The sequence below is a fragment of the Lates calcarifer genome, linkage group LG3, assembly GCF_001640805.2.
Source record: "Lates calcarifer isolate ASB-BC8 linkage group LG3, TLL_Latcal_v3, whole genome shotgun sequence".
NCBI lineage: Eukaryota > Metazoa > Chordata > Actinopteri > Centropomidae > Lates > Lates calcarifer.
The window spans coordinates 11,159,339-11,181,446 of NC_066835.1; the positions used below are offsets into that span (position 1 = coordinate 11,159,339).

Below are 22,108 nucleotides of genomic sequence, written 5' to 3' on the forward strand. Positions count from 1 at the left end.
AGTGCAGCAACATTAAATATTGTGTGTATCTGAGTGCGTGTGTGTGTTGGTGCATGTACAGGTTTTGGGCTAAGCATAATTACTCTTGGTGACATACCTCACATGACTAATGAGTAGGATTTGGGTGCGTGGTGTCTAGCTCATTTGTCACAGGATGGTAGGTAAAGCTTCAGTGCGTTCAGCTCCTGTGGAAGGCTGTTAAGGTCGTGCTAAACGCTCATACACTGCTACTGCCTGATTAATTTCCTCTGTCTGACTTGCCGCAAACAGAAGTCAGTGGAACACCGTCAATTAGCAGAGATATGTCACATGACACGCGCGCTGACGTCACGCTGGTATCCTTTTGCCACTGTTGTGGATTAACTCTGCTGAATGTATTCTGAGCCCACAGCATCTCACAGTGTCAACACCCTCACTTGTTGACAGCACATCTGCTCTCAGTGAGGAAAGGCCATGACATGTAGACCAGTCAAGCCAATACAATTTAGTAACCCACTGATAGACACTGTTCTTTACAACTTAGAAATAAAATGATCTAAGAGGAATAATGGCGAGCTTTTAGCCCATAAAAGCAAATTGACACTAGGATTTTTTATTCATTAACTTTTAAGAGTCAAAGTAACGACTACGACTGCATTTAACAGCTAAATATAACCCTTTAGGGATAAAGAAGAATTAAACATTACAGGTAGTTAAAGTTAATGTCAAGGTGTTATCTTAAGTATGCACAGTCTGATCAGCTGCCATTGTCTTTAACATCACTTAATATTTGCAATTACAGTAATCAAACAAGTAAACACTCCTTTTTCTCACAATGTCAGAAGTTGACACACAACTTCGTTCACACTTATGACCATGAAACATTCATTCAAATAAATGAAATAAAACTGAAAAGGTCCTTTAATCTTTTTTGCATCATACATCATTTATATTTCCTTATAAAGAGATACATGATTTTGATCTGAAAACAAATAGAAAATATAATTAATCACACAGTGTCCTGTAACCGAATCATAATGACAAAGCAAACTGTAAAATGTTTATATATCATACAAACCAACAAAAATAGCACTAACCATTACACTGCTGTGAAAAACAGTTTGCACTTCATCTTGCCAAACATGGGTCTGAACAAATAGGCTGCTCTGCCAGATCCTTTCCACTGTGCTGATGTCAGAGCTCTTGTATTCAGTAATGGTGACCTTTTAGATAACAGGTGTCATGTATGAAGGTCTATTAGGCCAGGCTGTCTATTGTTACACGTGAGGGGGGAAGGGGTGGGGGGTTTGGGGGGGGGTTAGTCTGGATGTACCGAGGCCTGATAAAAAGCCACTGGGCGAGGGTACGGGTGCATGCTTATCATAATGGTTTCTTTGACATGTAGTCTTTTACTAGAGGTCGGGAGGTCATGGGAGAGAAGAGGAAAAAAGGCAGAAACTGAAAGCTCAAAATCTGTCTCACATTTCGTGAACCTTATAGGCCAGGGAACACAATCGGGCACAGACAAAAGACTTGTTTTTTTTGTTTTTTCAAAGAAAGACTGGAAAAAAAAACATGTTAGGAATGAGAGAAGTCACAAGGCCTCTTGTGTATTTGGTATTGGCCTTTTATGCAATACATGTACATAAAAGAGTCATTTCCAAAACAATGCATCAACTGCCTTTTAGACAGCGGTATTAATATTGCCAATGTGCACAGAGAGAATGTGCACTAAGAAATACATGTGGTAGTAAGTGTTGATAAAATGAAAAAAAATTCCAACAAAAAAAAAGAAAAAAATGACTAAAAAGTCCCTGACTTTGTAGTCCTCTGCTAACAAAGAATCATTTCAGCACTTGTGCTGATACATGGTTAATACAAGGTCACTCCTTGCACCCTGCAGGCCTAGTGCACAGAGTAAAGACGTAGGAAAAAGAAGTGTTGATAAACCCTCATAGTCCTCTCCTTAGAGACACATCACAACAATGCATACATTTGACAAGGAGAAAATTATCAAGGTGTTCCACATAAGGAAAATGTAGGCTCACCTCTATTCAGTCATCATTCATGTCAGTAATTTCCATTCAAATGAAAGAACAGGATGGTATTTGTAATGCTAATCCTGTGGATGTCTGTCTAAGTGCTGCATGTATGTGCAGCAGGTACAAGGTGTTGTTCTGTATTCTGCACACATGTTCAATCAGGACAAGGGGCTTTGTGGATTCTAATCTCACACTTTGTGATCTCCAGATATCCGGGAGGAGAGGTTTGTGCACTGGAATGTGAGGCAAGTGTTTGTCTCGATGTGACGAGAGGTTCAGCGGGCGATTTACATTTTTCTATTAGTGGAGAAAACAGTGAGACGTGACTCCACCGAATATGATTAGCAGGGCTCGGTCACAACTGTAGTTTGGAAGACTTGAGCAGAGAGAGGCTCGTTTTCTTTGCTGAATGTAGAATGTTTTACAAGTGCCATGAAGCGAGAGGTCATTGACTTCTTCAGGGAACAGGAATCAAAGCAACTACAGGGAACAAACTATCAGTTATGGATGCAAAATAATAGTATAATTAATGTCAGTAAAGTAATGAGTACAGCTACATTGCATATTCCCATGGAAAAGATAAAGAAAGATTAGGTCAAATCTCAAAAATGGCCTGAAATTTGAATTCAAATGCGTTGCAACATTTCTCCTGAAGAGGAAGTTCATTGTCAAAGAGTCACTGACAAAGTGTGAAGAAAGACCGTCCGGTTGCAAAAACTTAACACAACTAGGAAACAGTCTTGTGACTTGTAAACAACAAACAAGAAAGCTGTCAGCACACGGTCCACCTCTTATTAATCCACATCCACATCCAGGTTAATCTCAGTGCTCAGGTTGAGGTAGAAGAAGGCGTAGACACAGAGGACAAAGAACAAAATTGCTGCAATGACAAGGAACGCATCCTGAGAAGGGAAAAGAGAAACATGTTGAGATACAGTGTTCTTCTATAGGACTATTTATACACCTGCCGGATCCCTTGTCCGTCTTTACACTTAGGAGCAGCTCTACTTTGTCTGAATGTGTTTGTAGTATTTTTATGCTTGTTTGTTAGTGTTATGTCTATATTTGCCAAGTCCCCATTGTCTGTCTTTTCATCTAGAATTGCTGCATTCCTTGTGGATTTTTCATCAATCTGACTTTGTGGGCAACAATATATAGTTTATTAAAAAAGAAGAAATTAGATATTTAGAATTACATTTTATGTGCTTAAAAGACAAATGTATTTGTATTGATGTCATTTCAGTGAAGAAAATGTTTTGGCACAAACATGCAAACATTTCAGAGTTTCCACATTACTGCAGGTAAACAGAAAAATACCAGTCAAACACTTTCTGTCTGTACTAATTCAGTTTATGTTCTTAATGTTTTCTATTCACATTGAAGTGTCAATGCAACAAAAATCCCTGTATAATCCTAATTTATGCTGGTGCAGTCACTTTACACAGAGAGGTGTGCATTATGCATTTTACATATAAAAAAATAAGCAATCAGCCCTGTTTGTTTTTGTTTCAGAAGATTAACAAGCCGCTGATCAGATGTCAGTGTTTCCTGTTCACACAGCAACATCACAAGCAAGACTGGTGTTTCTGAAGCTATTCACACCGAGGAGGTTTTTTTTTTTTTTTTTTTTGGAAAGCAGTGGAAAAATACAAGGTAAGGGCTGATGATGATGGAAGGGCCAAAAACAGACAAACAAATGTGTTTTCCAATTTACCTGCGTTTGTGTGGAAATGATTTCAGGCTCTTTAAAAAGTAAACCAGGTCTCCACAGTAGGTGTTCTCTCATTCTGATGGACCCATTTGCACATTAACGACACAAACACTCTCGGCTGCTTTGAGAGATTCATGGTGCGAAATCGTCACCTGATGAAATGATTCAGGTGGTGGCGACGGTAAACATAATGCAGTTCAATTACATACAGAATTCATAATAGCGTAAACACTGTTCTATATATATTCACATCAATTCAATGAAAAAACACAGTTTGTTATGGTGTATTAGGAAGTAGAGACACAGCATCTCCCTAACCTTGGGGTTAGGATACACTGTGCTGAGGCTAATGTTAAAAATTAGACTATTTATTTTGGGTTTGTAGGTTCATCAAGTACTTCTGAAGAATGAATAACTGATTTGTTCCAGGTTTTCTCTTCATGCAAAGAGATCCACATACTGTGGAGTAAAACTAGAGACACATCCAGGAAGAAGATCTTTAAGATTGTGCAGTATCACATTTCAGACACCAAGCATTGAGTAATCGCAGTATAACAATCTATTCTATCTGCGATCAGTCTCAACAGCTCTCCTGACATTTTACCGGGAAGTTAAACTTTCCACAACAAATTGGCCTTTTTTTCTTTTTCTTTCTTTCTTTTTTTTTATTTGTTCTATTGGTTAATTGTCAAACAAATTGAGGCTTTCCAGAGGAGTGGCATTCAACTTGAAAATGGGAATTTGGAGCGCTCGTTCATTATGTGCTGCTCACACGATTACAATCTTCATCAGCTGGAGTTTTCATTAGGGCCACTCGGAGTATTGAACAATGCCAGTTATTCTTTATCAAGAGAACTCATTAGCAGCAAAACTTTCTAATCAACACTGGAGAGCTTGGAGAGCTTTAAAAGGAGTGCAGAGTACAGTCTGATTGGAGGTTATTCAAAAAACAAAAATATTTGATTTGAACATGGAATTTAGTTTGATCATGCAAACTGGGCCACTACGACACACACACGTAACACAACAAGAAGTGAATTCAACACAGATGATTTCAGTCATCTACACAAACTCATTTGTAACATGCAATATCAATTTCTGCAGCTATCTATAATTATATTCTTCCATTTCTGGAATCTTTAAGACGTTCGAGAGAAAAACTACCTGAACCATGTAAACTAAATCAGCCTGTAATGGCCCCATTATGCTGTGTATTCATGAGTGATGGAGTGAGGTGATACAAGCTTACAGTGAGGGGAAAATGACAATAAGAAAAGCTGCAAACAAGACAATACAGAAAAAACTATGAGAAAAACATCAGTTTAGTTATTGCCAAATGTAGCAGGCGCACAGACAGAGAGGAGAGAGGACTGCGAATTCAAGCCACTGGCCAAACTGCAGAGAGAAAAGACAGAATGAAAAACATGAGTGAGGACAAGAGAGAAAACAAGAGAGAGAGATAAGGCTCGGCACAAACGAGGGGTGGTGGGGGGGCTAATAATAATTCCTCTCTGACGGGGGGTGGGGGTGACAATTAAAAGGCGACACAGCATCCACTGCTATCTGTATACATGTTGTAGTGCCTAGTCATCAGCAGCATTGGTCTTCATTAGCCTCAGCCCACATTTATCTACATCCCGACAGCCTCCAAACAGCTTAAAGTCCTTGCTTAATTGGAAAACTTTTAAATTTCATGCACTTTAGTTTCATATATTAACCGCCAGGCTCCCACCGCTTGATTTACTTTTCTATTTTGCCTAGGCCTCGGAGAAAAGAGAAGAGTGTTATCAAATCACGGAGCCTTGATGTGTTTTCTGCTTTTCTTGTGTTCTCTCGCTGCTTTGGAAAAAACATGACAAAGAAAAGCGTTTGTAATTCTGGCCGACAATATTGCAAGGAAAATGTTGTGTTTCTGACGTAGATGAGCGTTTTGTTGTATCACTGCTGAAACACAAGGACGCACAAAATTACAATCCAGGTTTTTTTTTCCTCCCTCTCTCTCTCTCCCCCTTTCTTTGCTTCAGGTTTCAGAGAGAAAGAGAACAGCTGGTTACAGTGACTTGTCTATGAAAACAAGCTGGAGGGGTTTTGGTGAAAACACTTGAGTGGTAGAAAGCACCTGCACTTGATTGAGATCATTGTTTTCGAGGAGAGGCCCACTGTGTTGACTCTTGCCTTGTCTCACAAACACGTTTATATAAACCCACCCACCCACACACACACACACACACACACACACACAGCCTCTCTGCCCACATTCTGATGGAGACCCCTGGATGGGGCCCAAGCACATCATCATCTTCATCATGTGGCTCTCTCAGCACCGGCGGCAGCTGCAGCACACTCGGCATGCTGGGAGCTGGGTCTCTGTCACCCTGGCGACAAGCCACAGCTCAGCAGACATCCCCTCATCTGGTCTGCCTTTTATTCTCCTCCTGGGTTTGTGTGTGTGTGTGTGTGTGTGTGTGTGTGTGTGTGTGTGTGTACGTGTACATGTCAGTCTGTATGTGCCTATGTGATAAGCAAGAGAGTCCAAGTGTGTTTGTGGCTGTATGTGGGTGGCAGATAGACGAAGGCTACAAGCAACTGTTGGTGCATTCAGGCTGTGGATGGTAAGCATGGTAAGCATGTCTCATCTGTACAAGTCACAGCAACAAATAACTAGCCATTAGCTCATATTTCATGTCTGGTTAAATGAATGTTGCTGTATTTCTTTCTGGCAGTTTGGTACCTGTATGCCATTTGTTGATAGCATTACCTTCTCATGTCTTTTGTAGGGCTTAAACCAATGATTATTATCAGCACTGGTATTTCTTAATTTTCGTTTTTTTTTTTTTAATAGCAAAGGAATGCCTAACACAACTTCCCAGAGCCCAAATGAAACCTTCAAATAACTTGTTTTGCCCAACAAACACACAAAATGAAGAAAATCCTCACGTATTAAGGGGATGAAAACACAGAACATTATGCATTTTTGTTAGCTAAATGACTTAAAATGATTGATTATTAATGTTTTTGATAATGTCCTGTCCAACAAATCAATTAACAGACTAAGTTATCATAGCTGCTGTTATCCATATGTATGTTGTTATCAAATTTAGCCATAAGACATAACCTACTTTCCCTTTATGTCCGCTGAGTCTCTGGAGTGAAACAAATAGGCCTTTTACATAACTAATACTAATTTTTATACAGCCATGTCCTTTCCACATGCTTCAGGGACACTTACAAAAATATGTCTGTGAACAGGAAAAGCCTTATCACCACTATCACAACTCTTTCTTTTCATAAAGCTTATTGTAAATTAAATGGCATAAAAGGCCATAAAACCTACAAATGTCCACATGCTATCTGTCAACACTGCTCTGAACTAAAAAGTGTGAATGAGCCTCATAAACCTAATGGCCAACACAGATAACAGATCCAGAAGTCTGCCTCAGTTAAAGGCTGAAACAGATGCTACATTTTGGGTCCAGGTTTTCAGAGGAAAAATGCTTAATTTCTGTGTAATAACAAAAAAAGCCTGTTCTATAGAGTCTTACTTGCCACACAACATACATTCACAAATGACAGCTGGTAGCCTCCATCCTCTGCCAATTCCATAAGCAATTTTTCCCCAAACTTTTCTAGGCTCAGCAGCTAAATAAGAGTGAGGGAGAACAGTGCAGAACTGAACAGAAGGCTAGTGTGCCAATTAGACAAGGCAGCAGGCCTGTTTCCTGTACTGCAAGCTAGTGTGCTGGAGCTACTTCGAAGGTGCTCCTTCTTATTATTATTCTTCCTGAGGAGAGGCTGAAGCAAGACTCCCTGCCAGGCTCTTCATCTCTGCTGTCGTGACCTCATGCCATCTTCCTTTTGGAGTGCCTGCAGATTTTTCATTCAGGCAACCAACGCTGCTTCTATAAACACAACGTGACTCAAAGTGTGTATAAAAACATGCACGTTATACAACAGGTGGCTGGTTTCCTCTGTTTCTCAGGTCAGCGTTTTGTGCAACCCAGACAACTGATCACTGTTGTGGGAACAGAAGTTCTCCCTTTCTCACTCTCTCTTTCCCAGTCTCTCCATCTTTTTCCCTGCCAACTTATCCAGACTGCCCTGCTACTAGGACAGCCCCGAGACAGCCTGCCCTGGCAGCTGCCAGATTCTCTGTGCCTGCATGTCTGCTGGCCCTTCTGAGATGCCAGCTGCATCTGAGACCAGCATCTCAACCAGGGAGATGGTGAAGGAGGGAGAAGGGATGGGAGGAGAATGGAAGAAGAGGAGAGGAGAGGAGAGGAGAGAGAAGAGAAGAGAAGAGAAGAGAAGAGAAGAGAAGAGAAGCTTTACACATAGAGCAACATGCCTATATAAACCACAGCCAAATCATTGCTGACAACCAAAGGTTCAGCGACAGAAGGGGGTGGGGAGGGTTGGATCTTTCTATTGTCATCATAGAACTGTGTAAAAATCACAACTTTATGTAACACTAAAAGGACTCGATGGGAAGCAAGCGTGACCAAATATCCATTACATCTGGGCTGAATTTCAATCGAACTCGGGGGCCAAGAGGTCTAAGTCAGTTTAATATCCTCGTCCCAGAGGTATTTTTAATCCAACCTCTGAAAATTCCCCTCGTCTTGGGCATGAAAAACCTGAATTATTCATGAGCAATATCAATATTTCAAGATATGGACTAATCTAATTGGATTAAAGACGTGCTTAATGAGGCCTTGCGTGTCTAAGAGATGCATATTTTAGAACCTGACCATTTCACCCAGTGTTTAATCCTCGCTATGATTTGTTCATCTCTGTGTACTACATGCCAACTGAAGCTTAATGAGGAAGTGAAGCCTTTTGGCTTTTGATGTACTGTAAACAGAACCAATTCTCAATGCCAATGAAGGAAAATAAACATGCAAAAAATAACAGGGGACATGCGCTCTCTTACAAATGACTTTCACTTAAAAACAGTGGTAAAGAAATCACTGAGGACTTGATTTCATCTGATGGTATTTGCAATTTCAAAGAGGATTTAAACCTAAGACTGTAGAATCACAAGCTATTTCACTGGCAAGTGCTTATTCTATATTGAAAAACCTTGAAATAGTGAAATTATTTACTGGTGAGCCAAATGAGTGAGGAAACGCATAAACAGCAGTGGCGCGTTTGCCAGAATGATAAACGTGGAGTCATCCATCTTTGCCTGCACATCAGCTCCTAATCGCTGCAGTGTGACAAAGCAGCGGAGAGACGCACTTTTCTACCCTGGCAACACCCTCACCTCCCTTTAATTTCACATTACCCAATTCTATCTTATATTTTTCTTATTCCTTTTCTTTGCGTTTAATATTACCCACCTCTCTCTCTATGTCTGCTTGTCCCTCTCCATTGCTCTTTCACCATTAAATAAATATGGAAACTTGAATTTTTCCAGGAATTGTGTTAAAAAGCTGCGAGTTATATCTTCTTCTTTTTCGTAGATGTGATAGAGCATTGTAAACTTTATTCTATAGAGATCCCTCCTTTCCTCAATAATAGCTTTCAACACTTTACAGATCTTCAACAGATAGGCAGGGGGCCACATCATATCATTTCAGGTGGATATATACTGTTACATTCCCAAAGGACCTACAGTAAGTTATAAGAGAGAGCTCAGAGTCTAGGATATGAAAAGTGATCTAGTGAGACATGCTCTCAAACAGGCAGGCAGACAGACAGACAAATGGAGAGAAGATGGTTGGCAGAAAGACAGACAAGCAGATGGGTCAGGACAGACAGGCAGGCAGAAATAGAGGAAGATATGCAGATAGCAGACATTAGTAATCTGAGACAGAAAGTGAGTCTAGGCAAGTCTCACCCTGAATCCAGAGGAAGTCTTCTTTGCTTCAGCTTTCAGCCGTGTAGCCTTTAAGGCCGACTTTGTCTTTTTGTAGTCCTGCTTACCTGAAAGAGAGAAGAAATTGGAAAACACAAATGTAAACACATCTGTCATTTTAAATACCATGTTTTGTTCTTATAGTAAGTTCTGCTGCAGTTTCAAAGCCCGGCTACCTACAGTTCAGGTCCCCACCCCCACGAAGAATGATGCCACTCGTGGACAAGTTTGATTGATGGCTGAGATGTTTTAAATTGCTGCAGTGATGAAGGAGCTTGACAAATTAATACAAGCGAGAATAAATTTCTTGCAAATTTTCTACAAGTTCTACAATTAAATTTATCCACACGTAGCATTTTTTCTGGCCTGAGCTACACACGGTTCACCTGTGCTTGGTTGACTTTCCATGAGCTCAACTCTCAGGGGTGAGCCTTTTGGGCAAACCGACCACCTTGTAAAGTGTGTGTGTGTGTGCGTGTGTGTGTATTTGTCTGTGTGTGCTTCACATGAGGCAGAGCCGGCTGTCTTGGTCTAATTAGAAACAACACACTGCAGGAAAAGGAACTTTGCTAACAATAGGGTGGAAAGGCAACAGCTTGCCGAACAGTGTGTGTGTGTGTGTGTGTTCTTGTACTTCTATCTTTGTGAGAACCTATTTAAATGCGCAGACCATGGACTTATTTTTGAGTCCTTTAAGATGATATTTTTAGGACTTAATTTCAGGGTTAAATCTAGACAGGATTAGACTAAGATTAGGACGAGAGCTGAGGTTATGTATAAACCTCTGATGGCTGATAGGCTGGGGAATCTGTGAATGGTCCTCATAAGGACTGCAATAAAACAGATGAATATGTATATGACAGAGAGAGGTCGAGCCCCCGGGTCAGCCTGCAGGTTTTCTCAGTTGGTAATGTGACCAGCCTCATTTACACTGGAAGACAGAAAAACAGGAAGATTAAGGAAGCTAAAAAGCATCCACATCCATCTGGAAAGGTTGTGAGAGAGAAAGGAGTGAAAATAAGCCAGTGAGATAGGATGGGTAAGGAGTTGTGTGCATGTTGTGATTCTGAAAACAAACAGACAGAGCTGCACACAACACACGCTTTTTCTTTTTCAACCATCTCACTCCCCCTGCTTCTTTTTCTAAAATCTTGCTCTCAATTCCTATCTCTTTCTCCATCCCTCCTGGTCACAGACTCCTCCTCCACCTCCCTCTGACTCAGTGGAGGGCTAATAGAAATGGGGAGCATGTTGCCAGGAGCAGACAGTGAGCTAGTGGGAATTCATTAGGAGGGCCACTGGATGTCTCCTCCACTTGTCAGAAAGTGAAGAAGGGGGAAATTTGATTGGAGGGCACCTCAGGTTGCTCTCCATTCACAGAAACGGTGCAAGGACTTTCAGATTGCAAAATGGCTGGTTGTTAGAATGTAAGGCTACAGGAAACTGCATAAAAGCACAAGACCAACATCCAAGAAAAAAATAGAAGGTGAGATATATTGTTAGAAGTGTAAAATGTTTAAAAAGTAACACAGAAATATCAAGTCAAAGTCAAGTCAAGTCAAGTCAAGTCAAGTCAAGTCAAGTCAAATTTTATTTATATAGCGCCAATTCACAACAGAAGTTATCTCGAGACGCTGTACATATAGAGCAGGTCTAGACCGTACTCTTTATCTTATAAGATTTACAGAGAAAAACCCAACAGATCCCAATGTAGAAATATCCAATGTAATTATCTTGTCTTGCATGTAACATACAGAGAATTGTTTACACCTAACTAGCCTCACATGGCTACTATAAATACAGATTTCTAAAGCCAGTTTCAGCTCCTACAGAATAGTTCACCTCAAAGTGGCACTGCAAGCTAACTAGCATGCTAACTGATGGTTATATCTTATATCTGATATCTGGATATCTGGGACTTTGCATTCCATATGCACAGTAACAATAATAAAATGTTCCAAATGGGTTAACCCAAGTAAAAACCTTTAGGAATCCATGATCTCTGTTAATGACCTGTCCTGTGTGCCCAGTAAAGAGAGAAAATTTAAGACTGAAACTCAACAATCTAGCTTCTGTTTTGACACTAGTTCTTTGTTTGACAATCGATGTCAAGGTATCTTTCCTGCAGCAGAAATGCCCAGGGATACTCAAAGGACAAAACAATATCAGAACTTAACCAAGTTTAATCAAATTTCAATGGCAGATTTTTTTTTTCCCAACATTTACAACTTCTCCCACAAACTGCCTCCAAAACATGCACTTCTGCTATGCTTGGGGACTAAAACTGTTCCACGCCTACATGGAGAAATTATGTTTATATGCCAAAAAAAAAAAAAGTAAAAAATACATCATCACAACCTAATACATCCTTAACCATCTGGTAAGAATCAATGCTTAATTGGAGCAAAATCTGAATAATTACACCAAGTAGGAGCATGAGTAGTTGATATGGAAGAGAAATGCCAGAGAATTACATATGACTGTGTAAGGTATTGTAGTGTTGTTGTATTACAGCGCTGTACTTCTTAGAACCTCATGTTGCCTTTCTCCTGTGGTTTGTTTGCGTGGGTCTGGAGCCTGCGCACACAAACACACACACAATCCTGATGATATTGCATTGGGATTATGAGCACTCCTATTTGTCATTGCTGTTCCCCCTGCTGCACCGGTGCTGTAGACACTTTATGTCACCAATTATCTACCTGCGCCGGGCTACACACCATCCTCCCATCCCACCCTGCCTCTGCCTGCCATGCTGAAAAGGCATCACTGTCCTCCTGTACAGTTACAACAATGCCGTGTCTCAGAGGAACATTAGCCCTTGTAAGGTGGCCTAGAGTGCCTGCTGAGAGGCTTCCCTGAGAGTGCCTTTCATTGAAGTCATCACTGATTTCATGTCAAGAGGACAAGAGAAAAGTGAAAGCAGCCCTCACCTCCAACACCACTTACTGCAGATTCCCTTAAACGTGTTTCATTCGTTTCTCCATCATTGCAGCTGGCTATAAATGGTGTCTGATTAAGACGGAGGAGAAATTAGTTTTTATCTTGAGCTATTGTTCTGCTTAGCATAACAAGACAGATAGGGGGTATTAGCTAAAATTAGCCGCATGTGATTGAAGGAGGGGGGAAAGGTATGTGATTTGTGTGTCACGCAATCTGGCCATTAAAATGACACTAAAAGAGGGGTTGACGTCTAAGAGTATCACAGTTTGTCTGAATGAAAAGTAAATATGTGTGCTGTATATACTGTTTGAATATAAATATACAGTATGTATACACTCAAAACAGTCCTGAGTGGAGCAGGGTGAAAAGACATTGTAGGATAACACACAAGCTTAACAGCATAATTCCCATTATTAACAGGAGCAGAAAGTAGACAAAATATATTGTGATTGCAATATGTGTGACTATGTTAGCAGGATTTTTTTAAATTTCATTTTCACAAAAAAAAAAAAAACAGACTTTTGCTTGGGTCTGCACCAAACAAGCACGTTCCCTTACACCTGGAGAGTATGATGTGTAGGCTAGGGCATCTCTGTAACACCACAATGCTTCATTTATAATGGCATGTTGTGACACATTTTGCTTTTATCAAAAAAAAAAAAAATTGCAGCTCCTGCAATTTGGATACTACACTTGGCCATACTGATTTCAGTAATATTTCAATTAATTGCTCAGTCCTAGCCACCAACATGAAATATTTAGTTACATTTTCAATGTACAAAAAAAAAAATCATATATATACAATCTGAGACTGCATCACTAGTCAGCTTATCAGTTTTACCAGCAACACATGAGCACACATAAGCTATATAGCCACCTGTCTTGTATAAAAATAGTAATTTCAAAAGTGTACCTACGTTCATTATGTCATGGTTTTGCTTCATTTTAAGCCAGGAAGAACATGTTTTAATAGGTTACATAATAGAGTTTTAAGTATTCCTTTACACAATGTTAATGTTCTGATGAGTCTGACAGGCAGGGAGTTGCAGTGTCTGTGACACTTTCATGCCAGAGAGCCATCACTTGCTTCAGGCCAAGTCGAGACTCTAGCACATAACAATGGATCTATTTGTGGTAAAAGGTAAATCATGTCTTGCACATTTCTAACATACTTCATGTTCATTTCACTCATGCATAATATGATGCAATACATTTGAACAGATATTTCAAATGTCGAGCAACCTAAGTTGCTTATATATCTCTTCATATTTGAATATTAAATGAAATTAAATAACAAGAAGTTGTTGCTCAAAGCTGCATTACCAACCCAGTATATCAAATATTGCAGAAACATCTCCAGCTATGTTGATCTAATACAAGCTGTCAATTTAATAATTAAAATTAACAAAGTTGTGAGCTGCTTCAGGAAAATCCACCTAACTCTTTGCTTGTTGCTCATCAAGCCCTTAATGACAGCTTGAAAAATAAAATAGTTAGAGGTTTTTAGAGGAGCAGGTAACTTAGTAATTAACTCTGATGCCACTTAATCTTCCATTAGTCTCTATCAATATTGTGCTGAGTTTCAGACATGACGCGCCTCTCTGTCAGACACAAATATGTGACCTCAGGCCAGGCCAGATCTAAAGAAACAATCCATTCATTATGTAGAGTGTCACATGTTAGAATTATAGTAATAACATTTACCAATGTTACCATAGACACTGTTTGTTGGTCTACATGCAATCCAGACAGTACTGTAATGCTGAAAAAGCTACTGTACATGGCATGAAGACAGAATGACAACAAACAAGTACATGAGAGTGTCAAGTAAAACCCCAACATGCCTGGGGAATTCAGCATGTGCGTGTGTGTTTGCGTCTACAGGGACTGGCCGTCCTGCATATGCACTACATGGAGTGTGATGGGGTGATTTGGACAGACAGCAACAGCATCCAGTGCTCTCTGAGAACCCTCCGACAATTCCGACAATACACTGACAGCGTGTCTGACACTTCCCCATGCTTTGCTTTGCTTCTGTGTCTATCTGGCATGGCGGCCAAACAGTCAGTGACCACATGGTGCAGATCGCTGGCATCTGTCAGGATGCATGGTAGTGGAACTGGAGGGATGATGCCAGACACATGGGAGACATTTATGCCTTGTCCTTTGCATCATGTCAGGGGAGAAGAGGGGAGGCCAAATCTCAGGTGGTGGCAGAAGCCGTGACATACATGGAAAATATGACTACGACTTAACAATGACCACTTTTTTTATGAGTTTTTCAAAGTGATTCATACAATTTATGTGAGACTTACAGTCAAAGCATTCAAAACAACTAAATGAAGGTAGAACTATAGTTTGATAATATACTATAGTTTAGCTAGAGATGTTAGTGAAATATTTCACCAACATCTCACTGTATCACATTTAATTGCAACCTGTACAATTGCTTGGGTGAAATCTTTACAATCTTTACAAAAAGGAAGCCAATCATCCCAATTTGTCATTCTGTACTTAAAATTTCAGTCCTCTTTTTCTGTGCACAATTCTTCCTAGTTTGTTCAGCAGGCAGCAACAATCATTACTTGAACACAGAGTGACCACTCGCACTTCCATGTAAGAACACTATAGCTTTGCCTCTCCTGAGGGCAGTTTGGCGCAGTCAATTATAACAGGCTTAATAATGGTATTTATAAAGAGAGTGTCAACAGTGGCCCCTTGATGGCCATCTGACGTGACAAAAGCACTCCAGCAGAGATGATGGTACAGCTCAACAACCACCCTGGACTACTGCTGATGTGCCATGAATAAGCCATCCTATTACGATTTCAAATTACCATGTGTGGCCCATTCCAGCTCTCAGAAGACCCAGCCCCATGCTATCTTTGAAGGCTTCATTTTCCCCTCCAATGTCTTTTTCCCCCCTCACTCCGTTTTCCACCTTTGCTGTTAAACAGCGGTTCACTGAAATTGCCTGATGGCCATTCTTTTCAGAAAAAGAAGGAAATATGGTAGAAATTGAAGGGTTGGAAGGAGGCAGAGGTAGAGAGAGGACCAAAGTGTTCCTGACACCTCTGTTACATATTTTTGAATTGATGAGATGTGCTGAGAAAGAAAACATTAAATGGGAAGGAGAGCGGGGAAAAACAAGATTTCTACACCCCTGGTAAGGGATGTGACAGTGGGGGATGAGCTTGTTATGTCTGTCTCTCATTTGTTGAACCTGCCGGGTTTTACACAATGGCAGACGGTTAAGGAATATCTGCAGGCTAAATAATCCTATTCTTCTGTCCCAGTATGAAAACGCTTGCAACTGTCATGCTGCTTTATGAGACCCTCAGCTCTTATAGTCTGGCAAAGTAAACAAAACAGGGAAATTTCTCAACACATGCCTGAGAAAGACAAATACTGTGATCTCTGTCAGTTTTACAATGACATCCTTTTCATTTTAGAGAAACAGCACGAGAAGGGGGAAGAAACTCAGAAAAGAGGGCATCTGATACAGAGAGCACAATGTTAAAGTGATAAGAAGGAGCAAAACACAAACCATAAAAAGCATGCAACACTAGAAAACATTTAGGTTAAGAGACCATCTCTTGAGCCTTGTTAACACTTACGTACCACCAGGAAATATAAAACCTGGGATAAACAGAGGATGTGATGCCAACAAATAGAAGCGCACAAGAACAATATGATAATTGACACAATCTTCAGAGAGGCGGTTGTGAATTAGTATTGAAAAAAAAAACACCTGATAAATTAAAGAAAACAAGAAGGTAACAGATTCTCCTTTAGACTAGAGGGATGTGATTTTTTAAAAACAGATAAACCATCTGTATTCAACCTCCTGCAAACTGATGAAACTGCTAAATAGCAATTGAAGACAGACTAGAGATGTGGTGGGCTGCATTTTGAGAATACCTTATTATGGAAGACCGCGTCATTGATGGTGATGGTGATAGGCAAACGACAGCAGGTCTAGAGATGTCAACACCATGATGTAATGATGCTAAAGTGTTCGATACTATATGTTCTGACATATGTTTTCACGCACATGAAAGAACCTGTTTTATATTGTATGATTTACCAATCAAAAAATAAATAAAGCCATGCATTTTTAGCATTTTTTTAAAGCAACACAAGAACAGTATAGAAAGAAGCCACTTCCCTCATTAAGACAGACCTTTTTTCCACTTTCTCTAGTCAAGAAAACAACTTCAAAGCTTTGAAGAACCTCTCCAGAGAGTTATCTGTATGCACCGATAACACATCTAAGGTAGCTAGTAGGGTTTCAGAATCCTCCTGATTAATGTTCACCTTGGATGACTAGATCAAAGAAATCGTAGATATCTTTAACATCGATCAGCATTTTGGATACGAAAGGCGACAAGATAAGGTTCTGTGATGTGCTCAGCCAGCCATTGTATAAGAGTGTCTCTAATGGGTGAAGACTTAAGTGGACAAGTTAAATATTCAGTCATCTTGGTTCCCCCCCTTCAACCTAATCCCTGAACATGAATCTCACTGGTTGTCCTCCTCTTCTTGCATTGTAGTGGCATGGATGATCAGCTTTTGAGTGATAGGATGAACTGCTCTTGTTCACCAGAGTTTAAAACATCGTAGTCAAGCTCAAGCAAGTCGGTTTGCATCTGCTAATGTATGGAGCCACCATGGATGTGCTTCCTAAACCAAGGTGTTTTGGTCTTCTGGCCTGTGTCAGTGATTGACGTAGAAAAACTTAGTCATAGCCAGACAGGAGGTCTCACTGAAATGTGAAATGTAGGAGGACCACCTCTGAAAATGAACCTGCTTCTCATACTTTCCACGGCCACAGGATGTGGAGTCACCATGGATACACTTAACCTTCATATAAATCTAAGGTGTCATGTTAGTTTTCTAACTTTCATTCTCTGGACTGTGGCACTCTCTATAGTCAATCCTCTATAGCTGTTGTCTGTTGCAGTTTCTATGAAGTAGCTCATTCTCTCCTCCTTATCAGGTATTTCAGCCCTTGTACAGGTTCCTGGGAAGGATACTCATTGATCAAGACCAATACGAGAGCTTTAGTAAGAGTCTCACTACATTTCGTGCAAAAATGTTCCTTTGATTCAAAAATGTGCACCTTTTGTATCTAATAAAACTACATAGCCCCATTGTGTGTGCACAATATAAGTAAAAGCTTTAGGCCTACCAGGACAACAGAGCTTCCCTTTGTATGTGTGTCAGTCATAGCTGCTCACAATTATCCAGCTTTGCCATTGGCGACCTTTTGGTTTTGCTCCACAAGAGGAAAACAAAAACAAAAAGACATGATATGAGCTGTGATCTTCAAGCAACCACAGCTGGCATGTTAAAGGGGACCAAACTTTTGATTGATACCAACCATATTGCCTTAGTTAGGCCTTTGTGATGTAAAGGGAAAGACGGGGAAACAAAATACAGCAGGATTAAAGCGGTGTTAAACTTTGACAAAACCGCTTCTGACATGATATCAAAGGGCCAGTTTTTTAAGCGTGGAATCTGCTGTCCTTCAGTAATGTGACCTCAGATGCTGCTTGTTCATCTCTAAGCGTAATTACTTCCACAGTATGTGTACTGGTTCTAATCCAGTGACTCTGGTTTAAGTTTCTTTTCAATTCATTACAAATTGGAAAAGTTTCCAGAACTGTGCAAAGAAATTATGCTAATTCTTGGCTAGCGTTGATAAAGGTCTTCAAAAGAGCTGAGCTGTTACGCAGTTTGGGATATAAAGTATGTGAAACCGCTACAGGACTGCTCCCTCCAACACAGTGTCATGTCTGATTTATTAAGTGTGACATTAGCTTGTTTCTATGAGAGAATGCTGAGTTTATTACTGTGTTGTGGTAAGTTTGCCCACATCAAACATTGAGTAATGATTTTTGTTGAAATGCAGTTACACAACCAGTCCAACAACAAATCTCAACTGTCAAAAAGCATCGTAAACCTATTTTCAAAGCTCATTGTTGTTATTGTCAGTTAATATATTGATTATCTCTTTAATTGAACTATCAATCATATCGTGGACAAAATGCTAAACTGATGGCAAATGCCCAGAGAGCCCAGGGAATTTCCTAAGAGTTATTAAACAGAGAAAAGCATCACTTTAATGTCACAATATCAAATCTACTGACAATACCAATATTGTTACTTGATTTGATTACACCTGCCTAAATTACTACTGATCAATACATTGATCAACCAGTACTTGGATAGCAGGAGACTCACCAATCTGTTTTCGGTACTGATCGACTGGCAACTTGGTCGTGCTGGCGTCCTTCTTCCCCATTTTCCCTCCTCAGCCTGACAAGACGTGAGAAGAAAAACAACCCTCAGAGTGAGAGAATTTCACAGCTGGGTCTCGATGTTACACCTGATCATTTAGCTTAATCAAATACGGATATAGCTCCATTCCCGTTACTGTAGAGATAACTTGTGAAAGCTGCAGGAAGGATTCGAAGTTAACACACAATCATATATAGAGAAGAGTAGTCAGTTTTGATCAGGCAGATGGTTTATCTTTCACATACATCTGCTAGACATAATTAAATTCATTCTCAGCACCTTCGATGTGTGTTACATTCACAGAATGCATGCTCTCTATCCATCTCATTTAGTCTAATGCCATTTTCTTCACACCATGAGCTCTTTCTTTGATTACCTTAACAGCTCACAGGGAAGACATACAGAGAAGCAGTTAGGAATAATATAAATAGTATCCTTAGACTCCACATGTAACTAAACAAGTGAGTGACTACTGTATGCTTCTGTGACAGAATAAAAGCCAGGCAGCATGGCTGTGCATGTATGCCAAAGCATGTGCATGCACTCACCAGAAATAACTATGTCTGTATACTTTTCTAATACTTTTCTTTACAAAGTGCTAAAACACACTGTGTGTGTTTCTCGCATCCGTCCAACATCCTTGTTTCTCAGTGGGCACTCTGCTCTAAATTCCAGACAGGCTCCCTCACAACACACTGCATCAATCAATAGTGTAGCCTTTTGTTTAAAATAGTGGAAAAAGCAAGTATGAGTCGAGGGGTAGGGCCATGCTCTCTGATGATACTGAAATCTCTACGCTGTTCACTGGCTAAAAGATCTGAGGATGATTAAAAGGAAACATTTGCACCCACCCATATGCTTAGACAAATAATGCTAAATACTTACCATGCCCTGTTAATCTAATGATGATTGATTATCATTTAAAAAAAACAATGTTTACATGTGACAGAAAGAAAAATGTGTAAGCAGGTGTGCACAGGGGAGAAGTGAGAGGTGAATACGGAGACGAAAAAGTATCTGTGTGCATCCAAGAAGAACAAGAGCGGTGGAGAGTCTGGAGTTGCAGCCGGGGAATAGAGGAAAGAGACTGAATTAGCATGCTCAAGGAGCGTGGCCGGCTGCCTGTGCTGACTGATACCTTCTCATGGGAGACTGCTGCTGCTGCCTTGGGAGGCTTGAATTTTACCTTACACTAAAAACATTGTTTTCACATATATTTCAAACACCGTTAACGCCAGCAGAGAAGGAGGATGTATGCACAGCTATTGTTCTCCAGTGGCTGGAAACCAGAGTCAGCAAATTAAAGGAAGTGAGGAGGACAAAAGGAAGCGAGGAAATTGTCCAAATGTAAATGTTTACGGTTGGACACAGTAGCCGTTGTACTGTGCAGCAACATCACTGTATTACATCTAAATTGCCAAAAGCAACACATTTGAAGCCTCCGTCATCTCCTGTCTGAAAATTCTGGGGATGTGTTACAGTATATTTTGAATTTGCAGCTGTGGAGTATAAATAGCAGGGCAGTGTGCTGACTATAAGAAAAATTTCCATGCATACTGACAAGTGCATTGTTCCTGCTGATAGAATAACAATTCCCTGTCCATTTTTACACCTTACATGCATAGCTGACAAGAGAAATGTTACATTCAAGTCATTGACAGATGTTCTATCAAATGAAAAGCCTGGGTTCCATCCTCAAACTGACCATAGTACCATGATGCACTGTGCCATACAAGTTCATTTAAGAGTGAATTTGCTCCATATTTGTTTTCAATTTTATTTGCACATGACTACACAAGTATGTTTCAATTTAGAACATTAGTGTCAAAAATATCCACAAGACTGCACAGAAAGAACAGAAACCAGGTATGCAAAATGTTTTCCCACAAGGGAACAGAAAATACGACCTGGCACTCAAGGGCCAGTTTATTTTGCTAAAAGTAATGTAGTCTGGCACAGCAGACGTAAAGAAAATCCTTCACATTGGATTAATACTCAGTTATTGAAGAAACTGCCAAAGTGATCAGTCATTGAATAATGAAGTTGATCAAAAAACTATTTTGATTTTATTTATTTTTAATAAAAGCTCCAGCTTCTCCAATATGAAGAATGTTCTTTGGGGACTGGATAACGATCGGAAACAAAATGAGAGGTCACATTGAGCTCTGGAAACCTGAGAATTTTCTGAGCCTCAATCTGTTGTGTGATATAACATTTTATTAAGAGGTGTTTCTGATAGTTTGTCTACCTTCATTGACATTAATGGAGTGAACAAAATATTTCAAACATTTATTTTATATCTAACACCTCCTGTTTCATCCGCAACTGAATATTACAGGCCTTTTATTAGGGCAGGGTTTATTTTAGGTCAGATGTATTAGGCTGCATCAGTTTCAGACATAGACTGTATATAAAGGTTTCAGCCTGGTGGACTTAAAATGGGAACTGAGTGCAGGTACATGCAACTTTTATAACAAAGTTTGGTGTTTTGGGGCCATAGTGGTCTCTGGAATTTGTAAGTAGATCTGTCAGCATTGTGTAAAATATCTTCACTATTGAGAAAATAGTAGGTTTCTTAAAAATCAACTATACGTGCATTTGTGCTCTTCTTTTCACTCTGCAGAGGAATCACATGTTTAATTTGCAGACCTCCTAAATTAGCCTTTGAGCTAACTGGTACATTATTCAACTCAAGGAAACGCAAAACATTCCAGTGCAAATGTAAATGACTGGAGGCAGCCTTCATTCATTGTATACACGAAGATACTTACACTGTTGTTGTTTGTCGAGAGAATATGTCGTCTAGTAGAGGTGTTTCTGCATTACGAAGCGCCTGGCCGCTGTACGTGGACACGCAGGACGTCAGAAGTGACGGTTTTTATTGCACTTTGATCCAATTTCTTCCAAAATGCCAACACACCACTTCTTCCCACTGGTAGTTCCTGGTTTATACGTCAACACCGATGACGGGCGGACGTTTCATCCAATAAGGCACGTGTATGTATCGACTGGACCAATAGCACGAAGGCGGAGGCGGGACGGTCAGACAAAAACACGACGACGAGCACAAGAGGAGCTGATAGTCGGACACTCCCACTCATTTCAAGACACAAAATATCCTGAATCCCAAATCAGCTGCAGGATATATTGCATTTCTTGATGTTAGGAATTTTCAAGTTTCAGGAAAATTCTGACACATATTTGTAATACATTTCAGAGGAAAGTATAGTAATTATTTAGCTGCATTATCTGACAATTTTGAGTCATTATTTT

General features: G+C 40.0%; 1 protein-coding gene across 1 annotated transcript; it reads right to left on the reverse strand.

Moving 5' to 3' along the window:
- Positions 1–882: 882 nt before the first annotated feature.
- On the reverse strand, positions 883–21,783 carry triqk (triple QxxK/R motif containing). The gene is made up of 4 exons (XM_018697649.2): positions 21,607–21,783; positions 18,779–18,853; positions 9,572–9,657; positions 883–2,923 (listed from the first exon to the last, which is right to left on the reverse strand). Exons 2-4 carry the CDS (start codon positions 18,837–18,839, stop codon positions 2,816–2,818), a joined length of 255 nt encoding a protein of 84 aa, XP_018553165.1. The 5' UTR covers positions 18,840–18,853; positions 21,607–21,783; the 3' UTR covers positions 883–2,815.
- Positions 21,784–22,108: the final 325 nt, after the last annotated feature.